At 44.4% G+C, this 27,094-nt stretch overlaps 1 protein-coding gene across 6 annotated transcripts in view; it reads left to right on the top strand.

Annotated features, from left to right (window-relative positions):
• The window catches only part of LOC109876922 (low-density lipoprotein receptor-related protein 2), an 81,691-nt gene that overhangs the window by 45,385 nt on the left and 9,212 nt on the right, over positions 1–27,094 (top strand). For all 6 annotated transcript variants that reach the window (XM_031816794.1, XM_031816793.1, XM_031816797.1 and 3 more), the window contains 10 exons: positions 3,782–3,968; positions 11,520–11,729; positions 11,825–12,008; positions 14,041–14,242; positions 14,379–14,543; positions 19,482–19,715; positions 19,856–20,405; positions 21,754–21,876; positions 25,353–25,460; positions 25,734–25,976. In XM_031816794.1, coding sequence (XP_031672654.1) covers positions 3,782–3,968; positions 11,520–11,729; positions 11,825–12,008; positions 14,041–14,242; positions 14,379–14,543; positions 19,482–19,715; positions 19,856–20,405; positions 21,754–21,876; positions 25,353–25,460; positions 25,734–25,976 — 2,206 coding nt within the window. The remainder of the gene's footprint in view (positions 1–3,781; positions 3,969–11,519; positions 11,730–11,824; positions 12,009–14,040; positions 14,243–14,378; positions 14,544–19,481; positions 19,716–19,855; positions 20,406–21,753; positions 21,877–25,352; positions 25,461–25,733; positions 25,977–27,094) is intronic.

Raw genomic sequence — 27,094 nt, 5'->3', positions numbered from 1 at the left:
TACTTTTTATCTGATCAACTAACTGTTTAATTCTTACTGAATTGAATTAATCATGTAACAATTAACTCATTAGGATTTGGGGCACCACGAGCTGTTTAAAGAGTTACCATCTCCCGATATACTCTAAATGTCTTTACTATCACATCCATAAATGGTCAACCTTTAAAATCATAATCTCGTATCATATCATCATTCTGAAAAGTCGTAACCTCCTGCATCTGCAAAAGCCTTATGATTCAGTGCTACACAAATTGGTTCATTTAATAGCTAACTAAATGGTTACACAGGATATATACACACTTCAAACATTAGACACAGGTCCCTAGCGGACTGACAACGATATGGTGGCTTCTTAGAAAAGACATGGAGGGCAAGAGGTAGAGACTTAATACTTTGGTACATTTAGAAACTACTCTCACAGTAATAATGTACTTTGCACACGAACCACCGTCTGTTTGGAGTAAAATCATGAATGTATTTGGTTCTTAGTGTATTTCTCCTACAGGGCCTTGGAAAGGGGTTGGTTGGGCCTTTCCATGGCACACTTGTAACGCTCTGATTGTCCAAAAGGGGTCCCCATCCATCTGTTCTTCCATTCGCTCTGGAAAATGAGTCATTGAAGATAAGCTAGCCAGCTGTGTCAATGGTTACTAGTGGGGTGTTGAGTAGTAGAATGGTCTCACTTAAATTCACTTTTCTAGATACTTAGGGCAGCTAATCAGCTGTAACAGTGATTTGTCCGGGAGGTGAGCTTCTCACCTCTACCTCGTTGAGATTTCAGAGTTCAAACCACTTTAGACGTTAGCTGCAGCGCGCCGCCTTTCTGGTCTAGGTTAATTAAACATTTTATACAGTTCTTCAAAAGGGGCAGTTCATGAGGCTGACATGCCATCTGACCTTTCTCAAGGGGGCGGTGCCTACTTGTACAAAGTTATAGAAAAGTTTCTAAGAGGAAATTGATCACATTATCAACAAAAACACATTGTTCATATTTTACACAACTTAAGAGGATGGACACTTCACACAGTGTGTGTTTATATGTTTCAAGTCACAGTATTTCCTCTATTTTTAATGGCATCACAAAATGAGCCAATGTGACTCACCACCTGGATTCGGTCTTATGTAGCAATGTGAAATTGTTTTTGGAAAGTAATTCTGCTTTGAAAGTTGTAAACCCACTTGAGAAAATGGCCTTTGAATGTTTTGGTATCTAGTGAAAGGCTCTGTCTACACCATTAAGCATCGTTCACATCCTCTTAAGCTTTATCCCCACCATCCCGTTGCTCTTGGAGTGCACATTTCACGCTCTGGCCGATTTGTTTACCTCTGGATAACATAAACAGCCTAAACCGCTCTGCTGGCAACAATTTCATTACGCTTTTTGCAGACGTTTACTGACCGCGGCCATATTCAATGGGTGCTGTAGACACGTCACATAACGTAAGCTAACGAGGCAGCCAGCTAACATTGGCTAGTTAAACAACAATGAACGAAGTGGCAACAATGCCACAGTGCTGGGGGCTAACCAACCAGGTCCAATGTTAGCTAGCTAACATTAGGCTCTAACTAGAAAAGCAAACGGCTCTGGGAAACAAATAATGCCAGCCAATATTAGCTAGCTAACAGTCCACTATCTTGAAATGAAACGACTTTGTCGGAATTAGAAAACATGTATCCGAATGTAGCTAGCTATCTTACCTGTATACATCAACATGCATCATGGACGCGTCACCCTGTCAGGAATGCAATACCACGGTTTCCCTTAGTTTGAAGATGTAAATTTAAGACTGGTGTTTTCTACGTCTCCTTAGCTATCATACTCTAATTCCACTGATTTCAAAATGTGATCCTCCAACAAATGGAGAGCAAATAGCTCTCCTGTGAAGTCGTGACTTGCGACATATGCCTAGTTTCCTGAATCGGGTCACATGAAATTCTTTAGATCGCCTCTGACCCACATTCTATGTTGAAAATATTGTGACAGTATTTGTTTTAGAACGTGTTAGTTTCAGCTTCGTTACGGAATGTCTGTAACAAAGGCATATTCCTGTGTGCATTTGGAGGGAGATGGCTGAAAGTTAATGTACTTGATTTACATCGGGGTGTTAGCTTATATCCCAGTCCGCTTATATCCCAGTCCGCTTGATCAAAACAATCTTGAAGCTTGGATTCCGATTGGTCAGACCAGGGTTGAATTGACCTGCAAGACCACTTTTACTTCCTGTTTGAGTTTCTGCCTATAGGAAGGGAATCTGAATGGAGTTTTGAGATGACTTGCCGAACGGAGGGCCGGGGGAGGGCCTTGCAGGCATCCCAGAAGGGAGAGTGGCCGAGTATTTGAAGAGCGAGTACTACAGGCAATGTGTTAGAAATTTGGTAGCATTTTCCTCAGACCTGCTTTTTTACTATAAATAGCTACTATAAATACAGCCTCAGGATATGTGGTTTCCAGTTTGCACGAAGTCCAGTGTAGTTAATTGAGGGCTGTCGTTTCTGCTCGAGGGGGAACATATACACTGTGACTATAACCAAAGAGAATTCTGTTGATTGTGTACGGTCGGCATTTGATTCTAGGTCGGGTGAATTAATGTACCTGGACTCATCCCATGTGTGCCATGATTAACTACTCATCAGTCTCATCTTCCCGGAGAATTCTTTATTTCTGTCTGTGCAATGTATTGAACTTTTTTTGTTGTGTCAAATGCAGCATATGGTTGCTCCTAATTACACACCAGACCAGCAAATATTATTTACGTCATAGGAATCAATACAAATGTTTTTGTATGCCCTCTTATACACACTATTAGGCCCAGCCTTTGGAAATTAAGCTTTCCTAGATATAGCTACCATATTGTGATCACTACATCCAATGGATTTGGAATGAAAACAACATGCTTGTTTAATGCATTAAAGCAGATTTCTGAAGCATAAGTGAAGATGTGATCAATACATGTTTTCATTCCTGTGCTGTATATCTCCCCTGGTAGGTTTACTGAACCTGAACCAGTTTGTTTGCAGACACTAGTGTGAAGGTTTTTCTTGAGTGGGCAGCTTAATGAAAGCCAGTCAATATTTAGGTCACCCAGAGAATATACCTGTGATAACATATCAAGCATTTTACATGTTATCCAGATACTGGCTGTTAACACTTGGTCTATAGCAGCTTCCCACCAGAATGGTCTTTAGGTGGAGGTAAACCAGTAGCCTTATTACTTCAACAGTATTTAACATGAGATCCCCTCAACTTTATAGGAATGTGGTTCTGAATATAGACCGCAACACCGCCCCATTGGCATTTGTCTTTTCGGTAGATGTTATAACCATGGATTTCTGCTGTATCATCGGTATTATCTTAGTGAGTTTCAGATGGTCAGATTATGAATCATCTGTTACTAGCAAGTTATCAGTTTCATGAACCTTGTTTCTTAGGCTACATATGTAAATGTGGGCTATTTATAAGCTGGACTTAAGTCAATGTAGAGCATCTTCTGTTTCCAGAAGTTGTCAGTGATCTATTAAAGTTATTCCAACAGAGCTACAGGAATGTTTTAGCTAAATGTAATGCCTGTAGACTGCTGAGTCTTTCACACCCGCAGCCCAACGATGACCCCCACCACGCCCTAGCTACACACCTTAGACCATGCCACACAACACGCCTTAACCCTAGTCACTTGCCCTAGACAATGCCCTAAGCCCCCATGGACCGGTGAGTTAAAACAAAACCCAACTTGTTGGCCTACAGAAGTGTGGCTGTGACATGTGGTCCTTCTGTCTCCTACAGAGGTGCATCTGTGCTGCAGGCTTCCGGCTCCAGGCTAACGGTTTGTCCTGTGTGGATGTTGACGAGTGTAATGAGGTCCTACCACCTGTCTGCAGCCACACCTGCCTTAACACCCGCAGCTCCTTCCTGTGCCGCTGTCACCAAGGATATCTGCTGGAACCAAATGGTCACAGCTGCAAGACCCAAGGTACTCCAAACGTGTCTTTGCTTGAATGTAATTAATGCAAATGGTATTAGTGAAATATTTACTTTTGTCACAAGCCAATAAAGAAAGGAAATGCAAAAGCTATTTTGACCTATGCAGAAACTAGGCTTTTCAGAATAAATGGCTTAACTGCTGCTAGAATACTGAAGCTTAATTCATCTACTATACCTCCACAACCGATGTACTCCCATTGGATGGGTTGATTAGGATTCAAACCTTTTCAAACAACCTAATACATACTCTTAGAGTAGGTTTACCCCATTAATGTACCTGGTCATGTAAACATATTTTTTCATGTTAGACATCATTCCACTCACTTAAACATTATGGGGAGGTTTTCCCAGACAGATTAAGCCTAGTCTTGGACTAAAAAGCAAGGTCAATGGAAAATATCCAGCCAATATAATTTCTAGTCTGGGACCAAGTGAAATCTGTCTGCGAAACCACTCCTTAACCCTACATTTAATCAAGACTAATACATAAACTGACTCAGCTGGGAAATGGACAAGGTAGTTGACAGCGTTTTAACATATTTTGAAGCAATACATGGTTAATATTCCTGTTCATTTTATTTAACTAGGTAAGTAAAACAAGTGAAACTATGGAGTAATGGAATCTTATATGTTAAGACTGTTACGCTATGCTCTTCAGACATTTACAATTTATAGTATTTAAAGCAGAGGTGGCACCACAGACCCTAAATGTGGTGTGGCAAAATTCATACCTGTCTTTTCTGGGGCCTGGAGTTTTTCCTCATCGCAATCACCTGGTTGGGTGAAACTCTGGATCCTTTTCGTAGGCTGAGACCAGGTCCAATGCTAACTTTGTTTCTCACTGACATGACCGGGCCAGTTAGTAAAAAATTGACTGACCCTAACAAAATTTTCTGGACATGGTGTAGTTTTTAAAATCTTTGGTCATGCAGGGCCCTATGGGTTACCCTGCTGTCTCTCTGCAGGGCCCTATGGGTTACCCTGCTGTCTCTCTGCAGGGCCCTATGGGTTACCCTGCTGTCTGTCTATATTCGCTGCAGCTGTACATAGTCCATCTGTAAATAGCCCATGCAATCTACCTACCTCATCCCCATATTGTTTTTATTTACTTTGCTGCTCTTTTGCACACCAGTATCACTCCAGTGTTAATCTGCTAAATTGTCATTACTTTGCTACTATGGCCTATTTATTGCCTTACCACCTCATTCCATTTGCACACACTGTGTATCTATACTTTTTTTTTCTTGTTTATTCCATTTCTTGCCACTGTTTCTGTCGCACTGCTTTGCTTTATCTTTGGCACGTCGCAGTTGTAAATGAGAACTTGTTCTCAGCTAGCTTACCTGGTGAAATATTAAAAAAATAAAAATTCAGATACGGGTACTGAATATAAGATCAGCGTCAACTCACCATCAGTACGACCAAGAATGTTTTTCGCGACGCGGATCCTGTGTTCTGCCTTACAAACAGGACAACGGAGTGGATTCCATGCAGCGACCCCAAAAAACAACTCAGAAAAAGAGGGAAATGAGGCGGTCTTCTGGTCAGACTCCGGAGACGGGCACACCGTGCACCACTCCCTAGCATTCTTCTTGCCAATGTCCAGTCTCTTGACAACAAGGTTGATGAAATCCGAGCAAGGGTAGCATTCCAGAGGGACATCAGACTGCAACGTTCTTTGCTTCACGGAAACATGGCTCACTGGAGACGCTATCCGAGGCGGTGCAGCCAACTGGTTTCTCCACGCATCGCGCCGACAGAAACAAACATCTCTCTGGTAAGAAGAGGGGCGGGGGCGTATGCCTTATGGCTAATGTGACATGGTGTGATGAAAGAAACATACAGGAACTCAAATCCTTCTGTTCACCTGATTTTAGAATTCCTCACAATCAAATGTAGACCCATTATCTACCAAGAGAATTCTCTTCGATTAAATTCACAGCCGTATATATCCCCCCCAAGCAGACACATCGATGGCTCTGAACGAACTTTATTTAACTCTCTGCAAACTGGAAACGATTTATCCGGAGGCTGCATTCATTGTAGCTGGGGATTTTAACAAGGCTAATCTGAAAACAAGACTCCCTAAATTTTATCAGCATATCGATTGCGCAACCAGGGGTGGAAAGACCTTGGATCATTGTTACTCTAACTTCCGCGACGCATATAAGGCCCTGCCCCGCCCCCCTTTCGGAAAAGCTGACCACGACTCCATTTTGTTGATCCCTGCCTTCAGACAGAAACTAAAACAAGAGGCTCCCACGCTGAGGTCTGTCCAACGCTGGTCCGACCAAGCTGACTCCACACTCCAAGACTGCTTCCATCACGTGGACTGGGACATGTTTCGTATTGCGTCAGATAACAATATTGACGAATACGCTGATTCGGTGTGCGAGTTCATTAGAACGTGCTTTGAAGATGTCGTTCCCATAGCAACGATTAAAACATTCCCTAACCAGAAACCGTGGATTGATGGCAGCATTCGTGTGGAACTGAAAGCGCGAACCACTGCTTTTAATCAGGGCAAGGTGTCTGGTAACATGACTGAATACAAACAGTACAGCTATTCCCTCCAAGGCTATCAAACAAGCTAAGCGTCAGTACAGAGACAAAGTAGAATCTCAATTCAACGGCTCAGACACGAGGCATGTGGCAGGGTCTACAGTCAATCACGGACTACAGGAAGAAATCCAGCCCAGTCACGGACCAGGATGTCTTGCTCCCAGGCAGACAAAATAACGTTTTTGCCCGCTTTGAGGACAATACATTACCACTGACACGGCCTGCAACGAAAACATGCGTTCTCTCCTTCACTGCAGCCGAGGTGAGTAAAACATTTAAACGTGTTAACCCTCGCAAGGCTGCAGGCCCAGACGGCATCCCCAGCCGCGCCCTCAGAGCATGCGCAGACCAGCTGGCCGGTGTGTTTACGGACATATTCAATCAATCCCTATACCAGTCTGCTGTTCCCACATGCTTCAAGAGGGCCACCATTGTTCCTGTTCCCAAGAAAGCTAAGGTAACTGAGCTAAACGACTACCGCCCCGTAGCACTCCCATCCGTCATAATGAAGTGCTTTGAGAGACTAGTCAAGGACCATATCACCTCCACCCTACCCGACACCCTAGACCCATTCCAATTTGCTTACCGCCCAAATAGGTCCACAGACGATGCAATCTCAACCACACTGCACACTGCCCTAACCCATCTGGACAAGAGGAATACCTATGTGAGAATGCTGTTCATCGACTACAGCTCGGCATTCAACACCATAGTACCCTCCAAGCTCGTCATCAAGCTCGAGACCCTGGGACTCGACCCCGCCCTGTGCAACTGGGTCCTGGACTTCCTGACGGGCCGCCCCCAGGTGGTGAGGGTAGGTAACATCTCCACCCTGCTGATCCTCAACACTGGGGCCCCACAAGGGTGTGTTCTGAGCCCTCTCCTGTACTCCCTGTTCACCCACGACTGCGTGGCCACGCACGTCTCCAACTCAATCATTAAGTTTGCGGACGACACAACAGTGGTAGGCTTGATTACCAACAATGACGAGATGGCCTACAGGGAGGAGGTGAGTGCCCTCGGAGTGTGGTGTCAGGGAAATAACCTCACACTCAACGTCAACAAAACTAAGGAGATGATTGTGGACTACAGGAAACAGCAGAGGGAACACCCCCCTATCCACATCGATGGGACAGTAGTGGAGAGGGTAGTAAGTTTTAAGGGGCAAACTACCTGCCCTACCACCCGATGTCACAGGAAGGCCATAAAGATCATCAAGGACAACAACCACCCGAGCCACTGCCTGTTCACCCCGCTATCATCTTGAAGGCGAGATCAGTACAGGTGCATCAAAGCTGGGACCGAGAGACTGAAAAACAGCTTCTATCTCAAGGCCATCAGACTGTTAAACAGCCACCACTAACATTGAGTGGCTGCTGCCAACAGACTCAACTCCAGCCACTTTAATAATGGGAATTGATGTAAAATATATCACTAGCCACTTTAAACAATGCTACTTACCCTACATTATTCATCTCATATGTATATGTATATGTATATACTGTACTCTATCATCTACTGCATCTTTATGTAATACATGTATCACTAGCCACTAACTATGCCACTTTGTTTACATACTCATCTCATAGGGAAACCTTCTGGGATGGCAGACTTGCGAGGGTTAACACGTTTAAATGTTTTACTCATGTTGGCTGCGGTGAAGGAGAGTCCGCAGGTTTTGGTAGTGGGCCTTGGTAGTGGGCCGTGTCAGTGGCACTATTGTCCTCAAAGCGAGCAAAGGAGTTGGTCTGGGAGCAAGACATCGGTGTCTGCGACTGGGCTGGTTTTCTTTTTGTTGTCCGTGATTGACTGTAGACCTTGCCACATAGGTCTTGTGTCTGAGCCATTGAATTACGACTCGACTGTCTCTATACTGACGCTTAGCTTGTTTGATTGCCTTGCGGCGGGAATAGCTACGCTGTTTGTATTTGGTTATTTTTCTGGTCGCCTTGCCATAATTAACTTTCATATCAACTTGTGAACTTTCATATGCCTTTATTACAGACTGTTATCTGTCAATACAAATACACTGCTCAAAAAAATAAAGGGAACACTTAAACAACACAAGGTAACTCCAAGTCAATCACACTTCTGTGAAATCAAGCTGTCCACTTAGGAAGCCACACTGATTGACAATACATTTCACATGCTGTTGTGCAAATGGAATAGACAACAGGTGTAAATTATAGGCAATTAGCAAGACACTCCCAAAAAAGGAGTGGTGCTGCAGGTGGTGACCAGAGACAACTTCTCAGTTCCTATGCTTCCTGGCTGATGTTTTGGTCACTTCTGAATGCTGGCGGTGCTTTACTCTAGTGGTAGCATGAGACGGAGTCTACAACCCACACAAGTGGCTCAGGTAGTGCAGCTCATCCAGGATGGCACATCAATGCGAGCTGTGGCAAGAAGGTTTGCTGTGTCTGTCAGCGTGGTGTCCAGAGCATGGAGGCACTACCTGGAGACAGGCCAGTACATCAGGAGACGTGGAGGCCGTAGGAGGGCAACAACCCAGCAGCAGGACCGCTACCTCTGCCTTTGTGCAAGGAGGAGCAGGAGGAGCACTGCCAGACCCCTGCAAAATGACCTCCAGTAAGCCACAAATGTGCATGTCTGCTCAAACGGTCAGAAACAGACTCCATGAAGGGCCCGACGTCCACAGGTGGGTTGTGCTTAACGCCCAACACCGTGCATGACGTTTGGCATTTGCCAGAGAACACCAAGATTGGCAAATTTGCCACTGGTGCCTAGTGCTCTTCATAGATGAAAGCAGGTTCACACTGAGCACGTGACAGACGTGACAGTCTGGAGACGCCGTGGAGAACGTTCTGCTGCCTGCAACATCCTCCAGCATGACCGGTTTGGTGGTGGGTCAGTCATGGTGTGGGGTGGCATTTCTTTGGGGGACCGCACTGCCCTCCATGTGCTCGCCAGAGGTAGCCTGACTGCCATTAGGTACGGCGATGAGATCCTCAGACCCCTTGTGAGACCATATGCTGGTGCATATGTTGGCCCTGGGTTCCTCCTAATGCTAGACCTCATTTGGCTGGAGTTTGTCAGCAGTTCCTGCAAGAGGAAGGCATTGATGCTATTGACTGGCCCGCCCGTTCCCCAGAACTGGATCCAATTGAGCACATCTGGGACATCATGTCTCGCTCCATCCACCAATGCCACATTGCACCACAGACTGTCCAGGAGTTGGCGGATGCTTTAGTCCAGGTCTGGGAGGAGATCCCTCAGGAGACCATCCGCCACCTCATCAGGAGCATGCCCAGGCGTTGTAGGGAGGTCATACAGGCACGTGGAGGCCACACACACTACTGAGCCTCATTTTGACTTGTTTTAAGGACATTACATCAAAGTTGGATCAGCCTGTAGTGTGGTTTTCCACTTTAATTTTGAGTGTGACTCCAAATCCAGACCTCCATGGGTTGATAAATTTGATTTCCATTGATAATTTGTGTGAATTTGTCAGCACATTCAACTATGTAAAGAATATTTCATTCATTCAGATCTAGGATGTTATTTTAGTGTTCCCTTTATTTTTTTGATCAGTGTACAATTGTTAAATTAAGAGCCTAGTTGGTTTAGTTACAGAAAAAGCAGCAACCTTCTCACTAGCTATGACGGGCTTTCTCTTATGAGTGGGCTGGAAATGTCGATTTCAGACCACTCATCTGTGAGAGCGCATAACTGATGAATTTACCAACACTCCACACCCATTGAACATGGCCGGTGTCAGTAAACGTTGGCAATGAAACGTAATAATATTTTTGCCAGCCGAACCAGCTCTGCTAGGGTGAGTAAACTGGTCAGTGAGCTGTTCTCATTTGTGTCTGGAAGTAGCTCGTCAAGGTTGGCCAGTTGGCTTGGGTGTTTGACTGCTGTTAGGTCAGAACGCTCGGCTCAACCCTACTCATCGGCCAGAGCTTCCAATGTGTGCCCTGAACTTTCCGAGACCGAAATGCTCTGAATTTACAAACGGACAATCTGACACCGCTCTGAGGTTGCCAATGCCCAGTTTACATTTACAAGCACACTCATAGTATAAACTGGCTTTTATTCTTCATCTTTGGTTGTTTAGTACATTGCCTCACATGTGAATCCTTAGATGGGTGGGGCTTAAGCTTAAAAGCTTAAAAGCTTAATATTCTAGCTCTGTGCTTCTCCACCTGCATTGCTTGCTGTTTGGGGTTTTAGGCTGGGTTTCTGTACAGCACTTTGAGATATCAGCTGATGTACGAAGGGCTATATAAATAAATTTGATTTGATTTGAAAAGGGTGTGAACGATGCTGAATATGTGTTGACGAGCTCTCAGTAGGTACCAAATATTCAAGGGCCATTTTCTCAAATGTGAGGTTACAAGTTTATCAACTTTCAAAGCACAATTACTTTCGCGTTCAACTATTGTATGATATACCATATTCTAGCTCTGTCTACTCTCATCCAATGTAAAAATAAAAAAACCTTTTCAAATGTTGCTACAGAAGACCGAATCAAGCCACTTGGTCTCAAATGTTCGAATGCTTTTTACTCCTAAATGGATTCTAAGTATATCAACTTTTTAAAGCAGCATTACTTCCTGTTTCCTCCAACTATGGTGTATGATATGCCATTTTGAAGCTCTACTTTTATCAAATGTAAAAACATCAATTCAAATGTTGGTACATAAGACTGAAAAAAGATGATGGGTCACAAATGGCATCTAGAGAATCCCTATGGGAGAATGCTGGTTTTCTATACATCCTTCCAGCAAGAAAACGAGCCAGCAGATTGCAGTGCCATCTGAGCTTTTAGGAAATTGAGTTCCCAACCAGTGTGCCAAATTTAATTATGTAACATGGAGAAATTAAGGGGAGAAAATACTCTAACATGCATTGCTGGCTCAACCTAATGTAGATTTGTCTAATTATAGTTTTGTCATTGTATTCAGAATGGTCTTTTGTCATGGTATATTGATGATATATTTTGTCTGTGTAGATGAGGCTCACCTGCTGGCATCTGTTCAGAATAAGCTGCTGGTGTTGGGGTTGCATAGCTCCAGCCTTTCATTGCTCTCCACTAGTCAGACACCTGTGTTCTGTGTGGATTATGACTGGAGAGACCAGAGGGTATACTGGGTCAGTCTGGAGGAGGAGAGCATCAAGTGGACGTCCATCAACACCAAGAACACAGGCACTCTGGTCAAAGGTTAGTACCCTAACCAAGGACAGGGTTAGTACCAAGTACAGTCTCAGCCCTACTGTCTACTAGATGTTTGCTAAAATAATGCTTTCTTTCTGTAGGTGTGAAGTCTGAGTCTATAGCTGTGGACTGGGTTGGCAGGAACCTGTACTGGCTGGATGGGCTGGCCAGTCAGATTCTGGCTGTGAGGCTGGGCACATCTACAGTAAAGTCTCAGAACTACATAGTGGTTCTGGATGAGGATCTGGAGCAGCCTCGCTCACTACTGCTGCTGCCACACAAAGGGTGGGTTCGGGTGTGAGGGCTGCTGCCGCCCAAAGGGTATACAAATTAATATATCTCACTCTGTTTTTATGACACGACCCTGAAGTCTATTATCCCTCTGAAGAGTATGAATCAGGCTTTGAGGAGGTTTTGAGACTTAAAGCAAACTGTGTACAAATTGTTTAAAGTACAATAGACCGCCATAGCTGTGTGCAGGAAAACCTTGATAGAGCATGGGTGGAATAGTGGTTAGAGCGTTGGACTAGTAACCGGAAGGTTGCAAGTTCAAATCCCCGAGCTGACAAGGTACAAATCTGTCGTTCTGCCCCTGAACAGGTAGTTAACCCGCAGGTAGTTGTTAACTGACTTGCCTAGTTAAATAAAGGTCAAATAAAATAAATAGACATTGTGGCGCTCATGTGAATTTCCATTTTTTTGGGGGGGGGACTTCAGGTCCATGCCTTCACTCACATAGTTTTTTGTTTTCAATTTCCATGATGTTTACACCGGAAGGTGATTATTCAACATATTATACAATACAAGTTAGGTAAAAGTAATCAATGAAAAATGGAAACAGAAATGATGGAGTTAGAATTTATTGAATATTAACAGCGGATTTTCTAGAGGTGAAAAAACAAACTTTTAAGCCAATATGGAACTGAACAATTTGTTTTCCTTGTGGTTCTCGCTCATGAGTCGGAGTGTTGATTTGCAAATGTTCCTCTAATGGGGTCATTGGCTTAGATATGATGGGGTGATTTGAATATAACTGAGCTTCAAACAATGCTTATAGACAACTATAATTCAATCCAATTAAAACTAAAATAGGTCCGAATTGTGAAAATGAAACCAAATCCCTATATAAGAGTCTGTATAGTTCATATATTTTTGTTTACATTTATCTCCCCAATTTCATGGTGTCCAATTGGTGGTTAGTCTTGTCTTAACTCATCGCTGCAACTCCCATACGGACTCAGAGCAGCGAAGGTCGAGAGCCGTGCATCCTCCGAAACCCAACCAAGCCACACTGCTTCTTGACACAATTCCCGCTTAACCCGGAAGCCAGCCACACCAATGCGTCGGCAGACACGCTGTACTCTTGGCCACCGTGTTAGCGTGCATGCGCCCGGCCTGCCACAGGAGTCGCTAGAGCGCAATGGGACAAGACATCCCTGCCGGCCAAACCCTCCCCTAACTCAGACTACGCTGGGCGAATTGTGCGCCGCTGCGTGCGTCTACCGGTCGCCGCTGTGCTGCAACAGAGCTTGGACTTGAATCAGGATCTCTAGCGGCACAGCTATCACTGCGATGCACTGCCTTAGACCCCTGCGCCACTCGGGAGGCCCTAAGGTCTGTATAGTTTGACACGGACTCCAACTTAGGTTCCCAATGTGATTGGTTTGTAAATGGTGTGGGGAAAATGTTTCATAATCAAAATGGCCTAATTCAGTCTTATGATAGGGTTAACCCTAACCCTTATGGTAGATGTGCAGGTCCCTCTGGCGCTTCCACCTGTTTAGAAGTTCGTATGAAAGTCTGTCCTATTTTTTTTTTAACCTCACTCTGCTTGCTTGAGCCTGAAGGAAGACTGGTTTTTAATTTTATTATGTTGGTTGTAAAAACACTCCTCCCCCTTACATGTTTAATTGCTCTAGCCAGTATTCAGAACTTCAATGTCCTACAGGCAATTAATTTTGCAGCATTCATAAAACATGTCACATGTGAAAGGGAAGCTGCCACACAAAGGTGGGTGAGGGGACAAGGTGTTAAAATAAAGCTTCAGTAGAATATAATAAAGCATAAATTCGTCTGAAGTTGTGGACTTCTACTTTTGGTAGACTGATAGCTGTAGGCCACCCTGTTCCTGGAGTGCTGCAGCTACTGCAGGATTTTGTCCCAACTGAGCTAATTAATCAGCTTAGTAATGATTGCCTAAATGCAACACACTTGGTCTTCCAGGTTGGTTAAATGAAAAACTTGTCGTTCCTTGGGCACTCCAGAACCAGGGTTCCCTACCCCTGATGTTGACTAATCGTTGTTCTTTCTCTCCCAGGTTGATGTATTGGTCAGAGGTTGGTAGCAATCCCCAGATAGAGCGGTCAGGGATGGATGGCTCTGAGAGGAAGGTGGTGTTGACTCGTGGTCTCAGCTGGCCAGTCAGTCTCTCTGTGGACACTCTCACTGACCGAATCTACTGGGCAGATGAAAAACTGCAGTGCATCGGCTCTGTGTCCCTGGAAGGACACAATGTCAGGGTAACACTGCAGCTAACATGAATTATGGTTATACTCTTTACAGTAAACATGGAATGTCTAGATATGAACTTTACTGTAAACATGGAATATAACTGGTTAAGATGGTTCTTTTTGCTCTTGTCTGTCTTCACAAAAGCTTCTGCAGCTGACTGAAATGCCCAGTCCATTCTCTGTAATGGTTTTCAATGACATGGTATACTGGTCTGACACCAAGAGGGGAACTATTCAAGTATCCCACAAGAACACGGGCAAGAACCGCAAAGTTTTACTCAAAAGACCTGGACAGCCTTTTGGCATCAGGGTAAGGCTTTAGACAAGGATTGGGGTTAAGGGAATGGGTTCAACCTTATAATCAGTGGTAGTGGTCATGTTGCCCCTCTCTCCCTCCGTCTTGAAGTGTCTCGCGGTCTCTCTCGCTCTCTCAATTCAATTTAAGGCCTTTATTGGCATGGTAAACATATGTAGATAATAAACAATATTGAAACAATACTAATTTACAGGGACCATGAATCACAAAAGCTCCAAGAAAAGTGACCTTTCAAGTGTCATGTGCAAATAGTTAAAGTGGAAAATAAACCAACAGAAATATAAGTGTTATTTACAATGGTCTTTGTTCTTCACTGGTTGCCCTTTTTCTTGTGGCTTCTGTGATTGCACACCGTATTTCACTATACATATGTAGAGCGAGATAGATGGGAGAGATAATTGATCAAAATTGGATTTGCTTTCGAATTCGTTGCGCATCTGTGTAGTCTGACGGACATATGTGACACTAACCTGGTCATACATTTGGCATCAGGTTAGGAAGGGCAACTCAGTTTACACCTCATTTTGGGTTAGGGTGTGCACATAGCCTGTCTTTTGAGAGCAAGGTCTGCCTTCAGCGGCCTTTCTCAATCGTAAAGCTATGGTCACTGAGTCTGTACAAGATTTTCATAATTTTGGGTCAGTCACAGTGGTCAGGTATTCTGCCACTGTCTACTCTCTGTTGTAAGGCCAAATAGCATTCTAGCTTGCTGGTTTTTTATAATTTCTTTCCAGTGTGTCAAGAATAATTTTCGTTTTCTCATGATTTGTTGGGTCTAATTGTGTTGCTGTCCTAGGGCTCTGTGGTCTGTTTGCACTAAGCCCCAGGACCAGCTTTCTTAGGTGACTCTACTCCAGGTTCATCTCTCTGTAGGTGATGACTTTGTGGAAGGTTTGGGTATTGCTTCCTTTTTGGTGGTTGTAGGTTATTTTCTGGATTTTGATAATGAGCGGTATCGACCGAATTCTGCTCTGCATGCATTTTTTGGTGTTTTCTGCTATACATAGAGGATATTTTTGCAGAAATCTGCATGCAGTTTCTCAATTTGGTTTTTGTCCCATTTTTGTGATTCCTTGGGTTAGGGTTAGCAGCCGTCTGCCAAGGCTTTCGACTCTGTCAATCACCATATTCTTATCGGCAGACTCAGTAGCCTCGGTTTTTCTGATGACTGCCTTGCCTGGTTCACCAACTACTTTGCAGACCGAGTTCAGTGTGTCAAATCGGAGGGCATGCTGTCCAGTCCTCTGGCAGTCTCTATGGGGGTGCCACAGGGTTCAATTCTCGGGCCGACTCTTTTCTCTGTATATATCAATGATGTTGCCATTGCTGTGGGCGATTCCCTGATCCACCTCTACGCAGACGACACCATTCTGTATACTTCCGGCCCGTCCTTGGACACTGTGCTATCTAACCTCCAAACGAGCTTCAATGCCATACAACACTCCTTCCGTGGCCTCCAACTGCTCTTAAACGCTAGTAAAACCAAATGCATGCTTTTCAACCGTTCGCTGCCTGCACGCCCGACTAGCATCACCACCCTGGATGGTTCCGACCTTGAATATGTGGACATCTATAAGTAACTAGGTGTCTGGCTAGACTGTAAACTCTCCTTCTAGACTCATATCAAACATCTCCAATCGAAAATCAAATCTAGAGTCGGCTTTCCATTCCGCAACAAAGCCTCCTTCACTCACGCCGCCAAACTTACCCTAGTAAAACTTACTATTCTACCGATCCTCGACTTCGGCGATGTCATTTACAAAATAGCTTCCAATACTCTACTCAGCAAACTGGATGCAGTTTATCACAGTGCCATCCGTTTTGTTACTAAAGCACCTTATACCACCCACCACTGCGACCTGTATGCTCTAGTTGGCTGGCCCTCGCTACATATTCATCGCCAGACCCACTGGCTCCAGGTCATCTACAAGTCCATGCTAGGTAAAGCTCCGCCTTATCTCAGTTCACTGGTCACGATGGCAACACCCACCCGTAGCACGCGCTCCAGCAGGTGTATCTCACTGATCATCCCTAAAGCCAACACCTCATTTGGCCACCTTTTGTTCCAGTTCTCTGCTGCCTGTGACTGGAATGAATTGCAAAAATCGCTGAAGTTGGAGACTTATCTCCCTCACCAACTTCAAACATCTGCTATCTGAGCAGCTAACCGATCGCTGCAGCTTTACATAGTCTATTGGTAAATATCCCACCCAATTTTACCTACCTCATCCCCATACAGTTCATATTTATTTACTTTTCTGCTTTTTTGCACACCAATATCTCTACCTGTACATGACCATCTGATCATTTATCACTCCAGTGTTAATCTGCAAAATTGTAATTATCTGCCTACCTCATGCCTTTTGCACACAATGTATATACTTTTTTTCTACTGTGTTATTGACTTGTTAATTGTTTACTCCATGTGTAACTCTATTGTTGTCTGTTCACACTGCTATGCTTTCTTGGCCAGGTTGCAGTTGCAAATGGGAACTTGTTCTCAACTAGCCTACCTGGTTAAATAAAGGTGAAATAAAAAAAAATAACTGTTCAGGGAAGTCAGGAACCAATACACGTAGTCACTCAGGAAAGCAAAGGTTTGTTTTTTTCAAGCAGAAATTTGCATCCTGTAGCTCTAACTCCAAAAAGTACTGGGACACTGTAAAGTCCATGGAGAGTAAGAGCACCTCCTCCCAGCTGCCCACTGCACTGAGACTAGGTAACACTATCACCACCAATAAATCAGCAATCGAGAATTTCAATAAGCATTTCTCTATGGCTGGCCATGCTTTCCTCCCGGCTACCTCAGTCCCGGCCAACAGCTCCGCACCCCCCGCAGCTACTTGCCCAAGCCTCCCCAGCTTCTTCTTTACCAAAATAGCAGATGTTCTGAAAGAGCTGCAAAACCTTGACCTGTACAAATCAGCTGGGCTAGACAATCTGGACCCTCTCTTCCTAAAATTATCAGCCAAAGTTGTTGCAACCCCTATTACTAGCCTGTTCAATCTCTTCCGTCTCGTCTGAGATACCCGAAGATTGGAAAGCTGCTGCGTTCATCCCCCTCTTCAAAGGGAGAGACACTCTAGACCCAAACTGTTATAGACCTATATCAATTCTGCCCTGACTTTCCAAAATCTTAGTCGTGTTAACAAACATCACCAACCATCTCGTATCCCACCATACCTTCTCCGCTATGCAATCTGGTTCCCGAGCTGGTCATGGGTGCACCTCCGCTACGCTCAAGGTCCTAAACGATGTCATAACCGCCATCGATAACAGACTGTGCAGTGTTCATTGACCTGGCCAAGGCTTTCGACTCTGTCAATCACCACACTCTTATCGGCAGACTCAACAGTCTTGGCTTCTCAAATGACTGCCTCGCCTGGTTCAACAACTACTTCTCAGATAGTTCAGTTTGTCGAATCGGAGGGCCTGTTGTCTGGACCTCTGGCAGTCTATGGGGGTGCCGCAGGGTTCAATTCTTGGGCCGACTTCTTTCTCTGTAAATATAAATGTCGCTCTTGCTGCTGGTGATTCTCTAATCCACCTCTACGCAGACGACGCCATTCTGTATAAATCTGGCCCTTTGGACACTGCTAAAACCCCTCCAATTGAGATTCAATTCCATACACCAGTCCATCCGAGGCCTCCAAGTGCTTGTAAATGCAAGTGAAACTAAGTGCATGCTCTTCAACTAATTTCTGCTTGCACTCTCCTGCCCGACTAGCAACACTACTCTGGACGGTTCTGACTTAAAATATTTGTATTTATTTATTTGACCTTTATTTAACCTTGCAAGTCAGTTAAGAACAAATTCTTATTTTCAATGACTGCCTAGGAACAGTGGGTTAACTGCCTGTTCAGGGGCAGAATGACATTTGTACCTTGTCAGCTCGGGGGTTTGAACTTGCAACCTTCCGGTTACTAGTCCAACAGTCTAACCACTAGGCTACCTGCCGCCCCAATATGTGGGCAACTACATAAACCTTGGTGTCTGGTCAGACTCCTTGCAGACTCACATTAAGCATCTCTCATCCCAAATTAAATCTATATTCGGCATCCTATTTCGCAATAAAACCTCCTTCACTCATGCTGCCAAACATACCCTCGTAAAACTGACCATCCCTACCGATCCTTGACTTCGGGGATGTCATCTATAAAATAGCCTCCAACACTCTACTCAGCAAACTGGATGCAGTCTTATCAGTGACATCTGTTTTGTCACCAAAGCCCCATACACTACCCACCACTGCGACCTGCACGCTCTCGTTGGCTGGCCCTCACTACATATTCGTCACCAAACCCACTGGCTCCATGTCTTCGAAGTCTGCTAGGTAAAGTCCTGCCTTATCTCGGCTCACTGGTCACCATAGCATCACCCATCCGTAGCATGCGCTCCAGGAGGTATATTTCACTGGTCATCCCCAAAGCCAACACTTCCTTTTCTTTTCCTTCCAGTTCTCTGCTGCCAATGATAGGAATGAATTGCAAAAATCACTGAAGCTGGAGTTAAATCTTCCTTTATGACTTTAAGCATCAGCTGTCAGAGCAGTTTACCGATCACTGTACCTGTCATAGCCAATCTGTAAATACCACACCCAACTACCTTACCCTCTTGTGTGTTTGCACCCCAGTATTTCTACTTGCACATCATCTGCACATCCATCACTCCAGTGTTATGCTAAATTGTAATTATTTTGCCTCGATGGCTTATTTATGGCCCTACCTCTAATCTTCTACACTCTTCTAAATTTGCACTGAACATTTTTCTATTGTTATTGACTGTTTGTAACTGTTTGATTTTTTTCGCACTTATTTGGTCTCAACTGGCCTACATGGTTAAATAAAGGTGTACAAAAAAGAATGAAGTTGCTTATGTTCCAGTGTTTATAATGGTCAGTAAAAAGTATCTCTCTCTCGTGCTGTCTGTAGATTATGCACCCCCTCCGGCAGATCAACGTGTCCAGCCCCTGTGAGCAGCTCCAGTGTTCCCACATCTGTCTCTTGGCTCCAGGACTGTCTACAGGCCCCAGAGCTGGGTCTACGGGACCCAAAGCTGTGTGTAGATGTGCAGCAGGGCTTCTCCTGGCTGGGGACGGCCTCACCTGCTCCACCCTTGTAGACACCACCTTCCTCTTGCTCCTCTCTCCTACTGCAGTTACACAGGTATGTGACTCTCCAACTGCAGTCAGTAATGTAGGACAGTATAGTGATCTGTGATTTTACCTAAACCTAACTGTTGGTCAGATAGCCTCCACCTATAGATGACTCTAGATTAATTTTTCTGCTCGTATCTTTCTGTTCAGATATACCTTAGCACCATCCATAGTGGTGTGGGGTTGAAGCGGTTGCCTGAGCACAATATATGGTCTCTGCCGTGGGTGTACCAGGCCTCGGGGCTGGATTTGGCTGTACAGGAGAGGAATTTATACCTGGCTGATGCTGCCCAGGGCTCAGTCAATCTCCTGAAACTGAGTAGCTCAGGCCTGACACCAGACGGCAGAATCCTGAATCTCCAGGATGATATAGTGATGGCTCTGGCTGTGGACTGGGTCACACTTAACTTGTACTGGAGCAGCAGGAAGCAGCCTGACCTACATGTCACCTCCACCAGGGGGCAGCACACCGCACCTCTACTCCAACTAGGCCTTCAGGGAACCACCTCCATTGCCCTGCACCCCCCCACAGGACGCCTGTGCTTCACGGCCTTGGGCCAGGTGAATGTGAGGAGCCTGCCGCACGTGGACTGTGCCTTCATGGATGGACGTAGTCAGAAGCTGCTCTGGAGGAAGGCTGTGATGCCAACCTCCCTTCTGTTCTCCAACAACGGCACTCGGCTGTATTGGGCTGACATAGGTGAGACTGTAACCTGTACTAAGCTGATTTGGGTGAGATTATAATCAAATCCAAATCAAATCAAATTTATTTATATAGACCTTCGTACATCAGCTGATATCTCAAACTGCTGTACAGAAACCCAGCCTAAAACCCCAAACCGCAAGCAATGCAGGTGTAGAAGCACGGTGGCTAGGAAAAACTCCCTAGAAAGGCCAAAACCTAGAGGAACCAGGCTGTGGGGTGGCCAGTCCTCTTCTTGCTGTGCCGGGTGGAGATTATAACAGAACATGGACAAGATGTTCAAATGTTCATAAATGACCAGCATGGTCCAATAATAATAAGGCAGAACAGTTGAAACTGGAGCAGCAGCACGGCCAGGTGGACTGGGGACAGCAAGGAGTCATGTCAGGTAGGCTTGGCCCTAGGGCTCAGGTCCTCCGAGGGAGAGAAAGAGAGAATTGGAGGGCACAATTAAATGCACGCAGGACACCGACTAGGACAGGAGAAGTACTCCATATATAACAAACTGACCCTAGCCCCCCAACACAAACTACTGCAGCATAAATACTGGAGACTGAGACAGGAGGGGTCAGGAGACACTGTGGCACCATCCGAGGACACCCCCGCACAGGGCCAAACAGGAAGGATATAACCCCACCCACTTTGCCAAAGCACAGCCCCCACACCACTACAGGGATATCTTCAACCACCAACTTACCATCCTGAGACAAGGCTGAGTATAGCCCACAAAGATCTCCGCCACGGCACAACCCAAGGGTGGGGGTTCACCTTCACACTCCTGGGCCAGACTACACTCAATCATATGACCCACTGAAGAGATGAGTCTTCAGTAAAGACCTAAAGGTTGAGACTGAGTTTGCGTCTCTTACACAGACCATTCCATAAGAATGGAGCTCTATAGGAGAAAGCCCTGCCTCCAGCTGTTTGCTTATGAATTCTAAGGACAATTAGGAGGCCTGCGTCTTGTGACCGTAGCGTACGTGTAGGTATGTACGGCAGGACCAAATCAGAGAGGTAGGCGCAAGCCCATGTAATGCTTTGTAGGTTAGCAGTAAAACCTTGAAATTAGCCCTTGCCTTGACAGGAAGCCAGTGTAGGGAGGCTAGCACAGGAGTAATATGATCACATTTTTGGGTTCTAGTCAGGATTCTAGCAGCCGTATTTAGCACTAACTGAAGGTTATTTAGTGTTTTATCCGGGTAGCCGGAAAGAGATATTATAACCTGTACTAACTGGGCCGACCTAGATTATTATGGCACTTTACAAGCAATGTGGAATACCTCATTGGGATGAATTGATTTCCCCAGACTTCCTGTCCTCAGTGAAAACATGTCCCTTGTTGCAGGTGCTGGAGTGATCGACTCCATTCTTCTGGATGGTTCTAGATATAAACAGTTTAAAGCAGATCCCGGCCTCATGTCCTTCACACTGGCTGAGAACTTGCTCCTGTGGAGCAGCCTGGATAAAGGTATGGTACACCTCACACCACTAATCCACACCGGACACCCCTAAACCCTAGATCAAACACAGTTCTACGCCTCACTAATCCACACCGTACACCCATAAGCCCTAGATCAAACACAGCTCTATCGCTGCACCGGGAAAAAATACCTCACTTATTTTTTGGAAGAGGGGGATAGATAGAGTGCGGTCTGAAACCATTAGTTGCGTCTGGACAGCCTCTGCCGCTCTGTCAATGCGGTGCTGATGAAGCACTCATGCATTGTGCCAGAGCACTTCTTCCACTGTCGGGAGGAATGGTAATTTATATTAATACATGTTAATTGATGCAAATAAAGGTTGCTTCTCTACCAAACCACCACGGAAGTGCAATCATGGTCTCATATTCACAGATGTAGGAAAGATCGCTGTTATGCTTGAATTCCACCCAAAACCAACGAGGAAGTCTGAGCGGTTGTATGAATCCAATCGGTACATCAAGCAAAGCGCTTAAACTTGCCAGCTCGCTCTTAATTTCGATTCAATACCACTCGCCGTAAGTGTGGCGTCTGAACTGTGCGTAACCTCCCCGGCACCACTAATTCTAACCTTGACAATGGTACAATCCAACACCCCTAACCATAACCTTGACAACAGTACAGCCTCTCACACCTCACCCTACATTCCACACCTCACACCCTTAACCCCTGAACAGTACAGCCCCACCCCTAACACAAACCGCTGAAAGACACAGCCCCACCCTTCATTTGGAATTCCGTAAAGTGAGTTTGGAAGAGGTGAAAGAAATGTCTATCAACAATGACAAGCCATTGGGGTCTGACAACTTGGATGGAAAATAGCGGATGATATTGCCACTCATTTGCCACGTCTTCAATTTAAGCCTACTAGAGTGTGTGCCCTCAGGCCTGGAGGGAAACTAAAGTCATTCCACTACCTAAGAATAGTAAAAGCCCCTTTTACTGGCCCAAGTCAGCCTCTACCCAACCCTTAGTAAACTTTGGGAAAGAATGTTTGACCAGTAAACAAATTGACAAGACTTTCAGCATGCTTATAGGGAAGGATATTCAACAAGCACAGCACTTACACAAATGACTGATTGGCTGATAGAAATTGATGATTAAAATATTGGGGGGGGGCTGTTTTGTTATACTTCAGTGCGGCTTTTGACATTATTGATCAGTCTGTTGCTGTAAAAATGTACAGTGACAAGGAAAAGTGTGAAGCCTGTGAAATTCCCAAGATTTCTGCATAAATTGATCTGATATTCATCTAAATCACAGCAATAGACAAATATAGTGTGCTTAAACTAACACAAATTATTGTAATTTTATTGTCTATATTGGAATACGTCATTTAAACCTTCAGTGTAGGTTGGAAAAAGTGTCAGCTAAGCTGGATTCCAATCAATGAGACAAGATTGGAGATGTTGGTTAGAGCTGCCTTGCCCTATAAAAAAAGTCACAAAATTTGAGTTTGCTATTCACAGGAAGCATTACCTGATGTGAACCATGCCTCGACCAAAATAAATCTCAAGACCTAAAATTAAGAATTGTAGACTTGCATTAAGATGGAAAGGGTTACAAAAGTAAATCTAAAAGGCTTGATGTTCATCAGTCCACTAAAACAAATTGTCTATAAATGGAGAAAGTTCAACACTGTTGCTACTCTCCGTAGCAGTGGCCGTCCTGCAAGGATGACTGCAAGAGCACAGCACAGAATGCTCAATGAGGTTAAGAAGAATCCTAGTGTCAGCTGAAGACTTAGAGAAATCTCTGGAACATGTTAACATCTCTGTTGACGAGAATACGATATGTAAAAAAAAAAAAAAAACAAGAATGATGTTCATGGGAGGACACCATGGAAGAAGCAACTGCTGTCCCCAAAAAGATATTGCTGCACGTCTGAAGTTTTAAAAAGTGCACCTGATGTTCCACAGCGCTACTGGGAAAATATTCTGTGGACACATTAAACCAAAGTTGAGTTGTTTGGAAGGAACACACACTGTGTGGAGAAAAAAGGTACAGCACACCAACATCAAACCCTGATCCCAACTGTAAAGTTTGGTGGATGGAGCATCATGGTTTGGGGCTGCTTTGCTGCCTCAGAGCCTGGGCAACTTGCTATCATCGATGGAAAAATGAAAGTTTATCAACTTTTTGTAGGAGAATTTAAGGCGATCTGTCCACCAATTGAAGCATAACAAGTTGGGTGACGCAACAGGACAACAAACCAAAACACATTAGTAAATCAAAGGCCCAGTCAGTCCTGACCTCAACCTGATTGCGATGCGGTGGCATGACCTCATTAGAGCAGTTCACTCCAGACATCCCAAGAATATTGCTGAACTGAAACAGTTTTGTAAAGAGGAATGGTCCCAAATACCTCCTGACTGTTGTGCAGGTCTGATCTGCAACTACAGAAAATGAGGTTATTGCTGCCAAAGGAGGGTCAACCAGTTATTATATCCAAGGGGTCACATTCTTTTTCCATGCTGCAATGTGAATGTTTTCATTGTTCAATAAAAACAAACATATCTATATATATATATCTGCATAAATTGGTCATAAAATTTGATCTGACCTAGATGAATTTCAGATCAAATTTTATGACCAATTTATGCAGAAATCCAGGTATTTCCAAAGAGTTTACATTTTCTTGTCACTGTTATGCCCTGCTATATTGTGGATAAAGAGTTACCTTTCTAACAGAACAGAGGGTGTTCTTTAATGGAAGCCTCCAAGATAATACAGGTAGAATCAAGAATTCCCCAGGGCAGCTGTCTAGGCAGCTTACTTTTTCAATCTATACTAACGACATGCCACTGGTTTTGTGTAAATAAATCTGCCCATAATAAAGTGTTGCTCTGCTGCCTTAACAGCGCTGTCAACAAGGCAGGTCCTACAGGTCCATGTATTGTCACACCTGGACTACTGTTCAGTCGTGTGGTCAGGTCCCACAAATGGGGCCGTAAGAAAATTACAATTGGCTCAGAACAGCATGGCTGGCCCTTGGATGTACACAGAGCTAACATTAATAATCTGCATGTAAATCTAACCTGGCTCAGTGGAGGAGAGATTGACTTCATGTTTCTGTGAGTGGTATTGACATACTGAATGCACCGAGCTGTCTGTTACTGGCACACAGCTCAAACACCCATGCATACCTCACAAGACATGCCACCAGTGGTCTCTTCACAATCTCCAAGTCCAGAACAGACTACGGGAGGCGTACAGCACTACATGGAACTCTATTCCACATCAGGTAACTGATGCAAGCAGTAGAATCAGATAAAAATAACATTCACCTTATGGAACAGCGGTGACTGAAGCAATCTGCATACATGGTACACTGGCTGCATGTCATTAGTAAAGATTGAAACAAGTGAAGGGACTAGACAGCTACACTGGGGAATGCCTGATTTCTATCTGGATTATATTAGGCTTCCATTAAATAACACCCTCTGGCTCTGCCTCTCTGTTGTAGATGTGACTAGAATCTGGTTCAGTGATGGATTTCAGCCCAAGCAGCTGTGGTTTGAGGTCAATACCAATGTAGTGGCACTGAGGGTTTACAGCAAGACCAGTCAGAAAGGTGAGTGTCCACCACGGCCCAGTGAATGTGTCACTGTTAGGTGACTGTATAATGCTGTCACTCTGCAGTACGGTGACGGTATAACGGTGTCACTCTGCAGTTAGGTGGCGGTATAACGGTGTCACACTGCAGTTAGGTGGCGGTATAACAGTGTCACTGCAGAGACACGGAACAAGCGCACTTCCTCTGCGTGTAGTTTTTAAGGAGGTAAGTAGAGTTACATCTAGCTCTGCCAATGGTCTAACCAAATCTACTCTGTCCTCTCTGTCCCAGGAACGAACAGCTGCTCAGAGCGAAACGGAGGCTGCAGTCAGCTGTGCCTGGCCTACCCAGGGGGGCGTAGCTGCCGATGTGGACGTGGTTACCAACCTGTCGACACCAAAACGTGTAGCCCCTTCCCCTCCCTCCAGTGTCCAGAAGGCAGCAGGGCCTGTAGCGACGGCAGCAGGTGCCTCCCCCTCAATAAGTTCTGTAACCACCAAACCGACTGCCTCGACCATTCAGACGAGATCAAATGTGAGTAACCCCAACCTCGACTCACCCATAGAAATACAGTGAAAAGACTGTACACCTAACTCGCCCATAGAAATTAAGTGAACAGATTATACCCCCTGACTCACATAGAAATAGACTGCACAGGTTGGCTGACAAATTCACAAAAATGATGCTCGAATCGATGTGGCCGAAAGGTGTGCGTTATGGGTTCAGATAGCTAGTAACAATGATAAGAAGCTGCTCATTGCATCTTATTTTCTGGTGTTTTCACTGATGTCTGATCTATGCTAATATGGAGAGAAAAAATTATAGATAGCTAACCAACAATAGTAACAATGTATTTAAGATCTCATTATGCCTTCATAACAATGGAGCTGTTCTATTAATCACCCATATTGTGTGTGAGCCCCGTTGTGTTCAGTATCAGCAGGTTAAGTGTGAGCTCTGTGTTCAGTATCAGCAGGAATGAGACACTACACCAAAACATGACAACTTGTTTGGTTATAATTACAGCTCTGGTTTGCTGCTTTGTAATTACATGCACAATACAACACTTCATCTTACTTTCAACATCAATTTGAAGCTTTCTTTTCTGCATGTACAGTGCCTTCAAAGTATTCATACCCCTTGACTTATTCCACATTTTGTTGTTACAGCCTGAATTCAAAATGTATAAAATGTCTTTTCTCACATCTTTCACAATACCCCATAATAATAAAGTGAAAACATGTTATTAGAAATGTTTGCAAATTTAATTGGAAATGAAACAGATTTAATTTGCATAACTATTTACACCCCTGAGTCAACTTTGTAGATGCACCTTTGGTAGTGATTAAGTCTTTCTGGCTAAGTCTCAAAGAGCATTGGATTGTATAATATTTGCATATTTTGGTATATATTTTTTCAAAAACAGGGGCACTTCCTGATTGGATTTTCCTCAGGTTTTAGCCTGCAATATCAGTTCTGTTTAACTCACAGACAACATTTTTACAGTTTTGGAAACTTTTGTGGTTTCTATCATAATCTGTCAATTATATGCATATTCCAGCATCTGGTCCTGAGAAATAGGCTGTTTACTTTGGGAATGTTATTTTTCCAAACATAAGTGCCCCCTAGCTTCAAGAGGTTAAAGGACAAAT

The sequence above is a fragment of the Oncorhynchus kisutch genome, unplaced genomic scaffold, assembly GCF_002021735.2.
Source record: "Oncorhynchus kisutch isolate 150728-3 unplaced genomic scaffold, Okis_V2 scaffold871, whole genome shotgun sequence".
Taxonomy (NCBI): Eukaryota; Metazoa; Chordata; class Actinopteri; order Salmoniformes; family Salmonidae; genus Oncorhynchus; species Oncorhynchus kisutch.
This window is presented reverse-complemented; position numbering and strand designations above follow the sequence as displayed.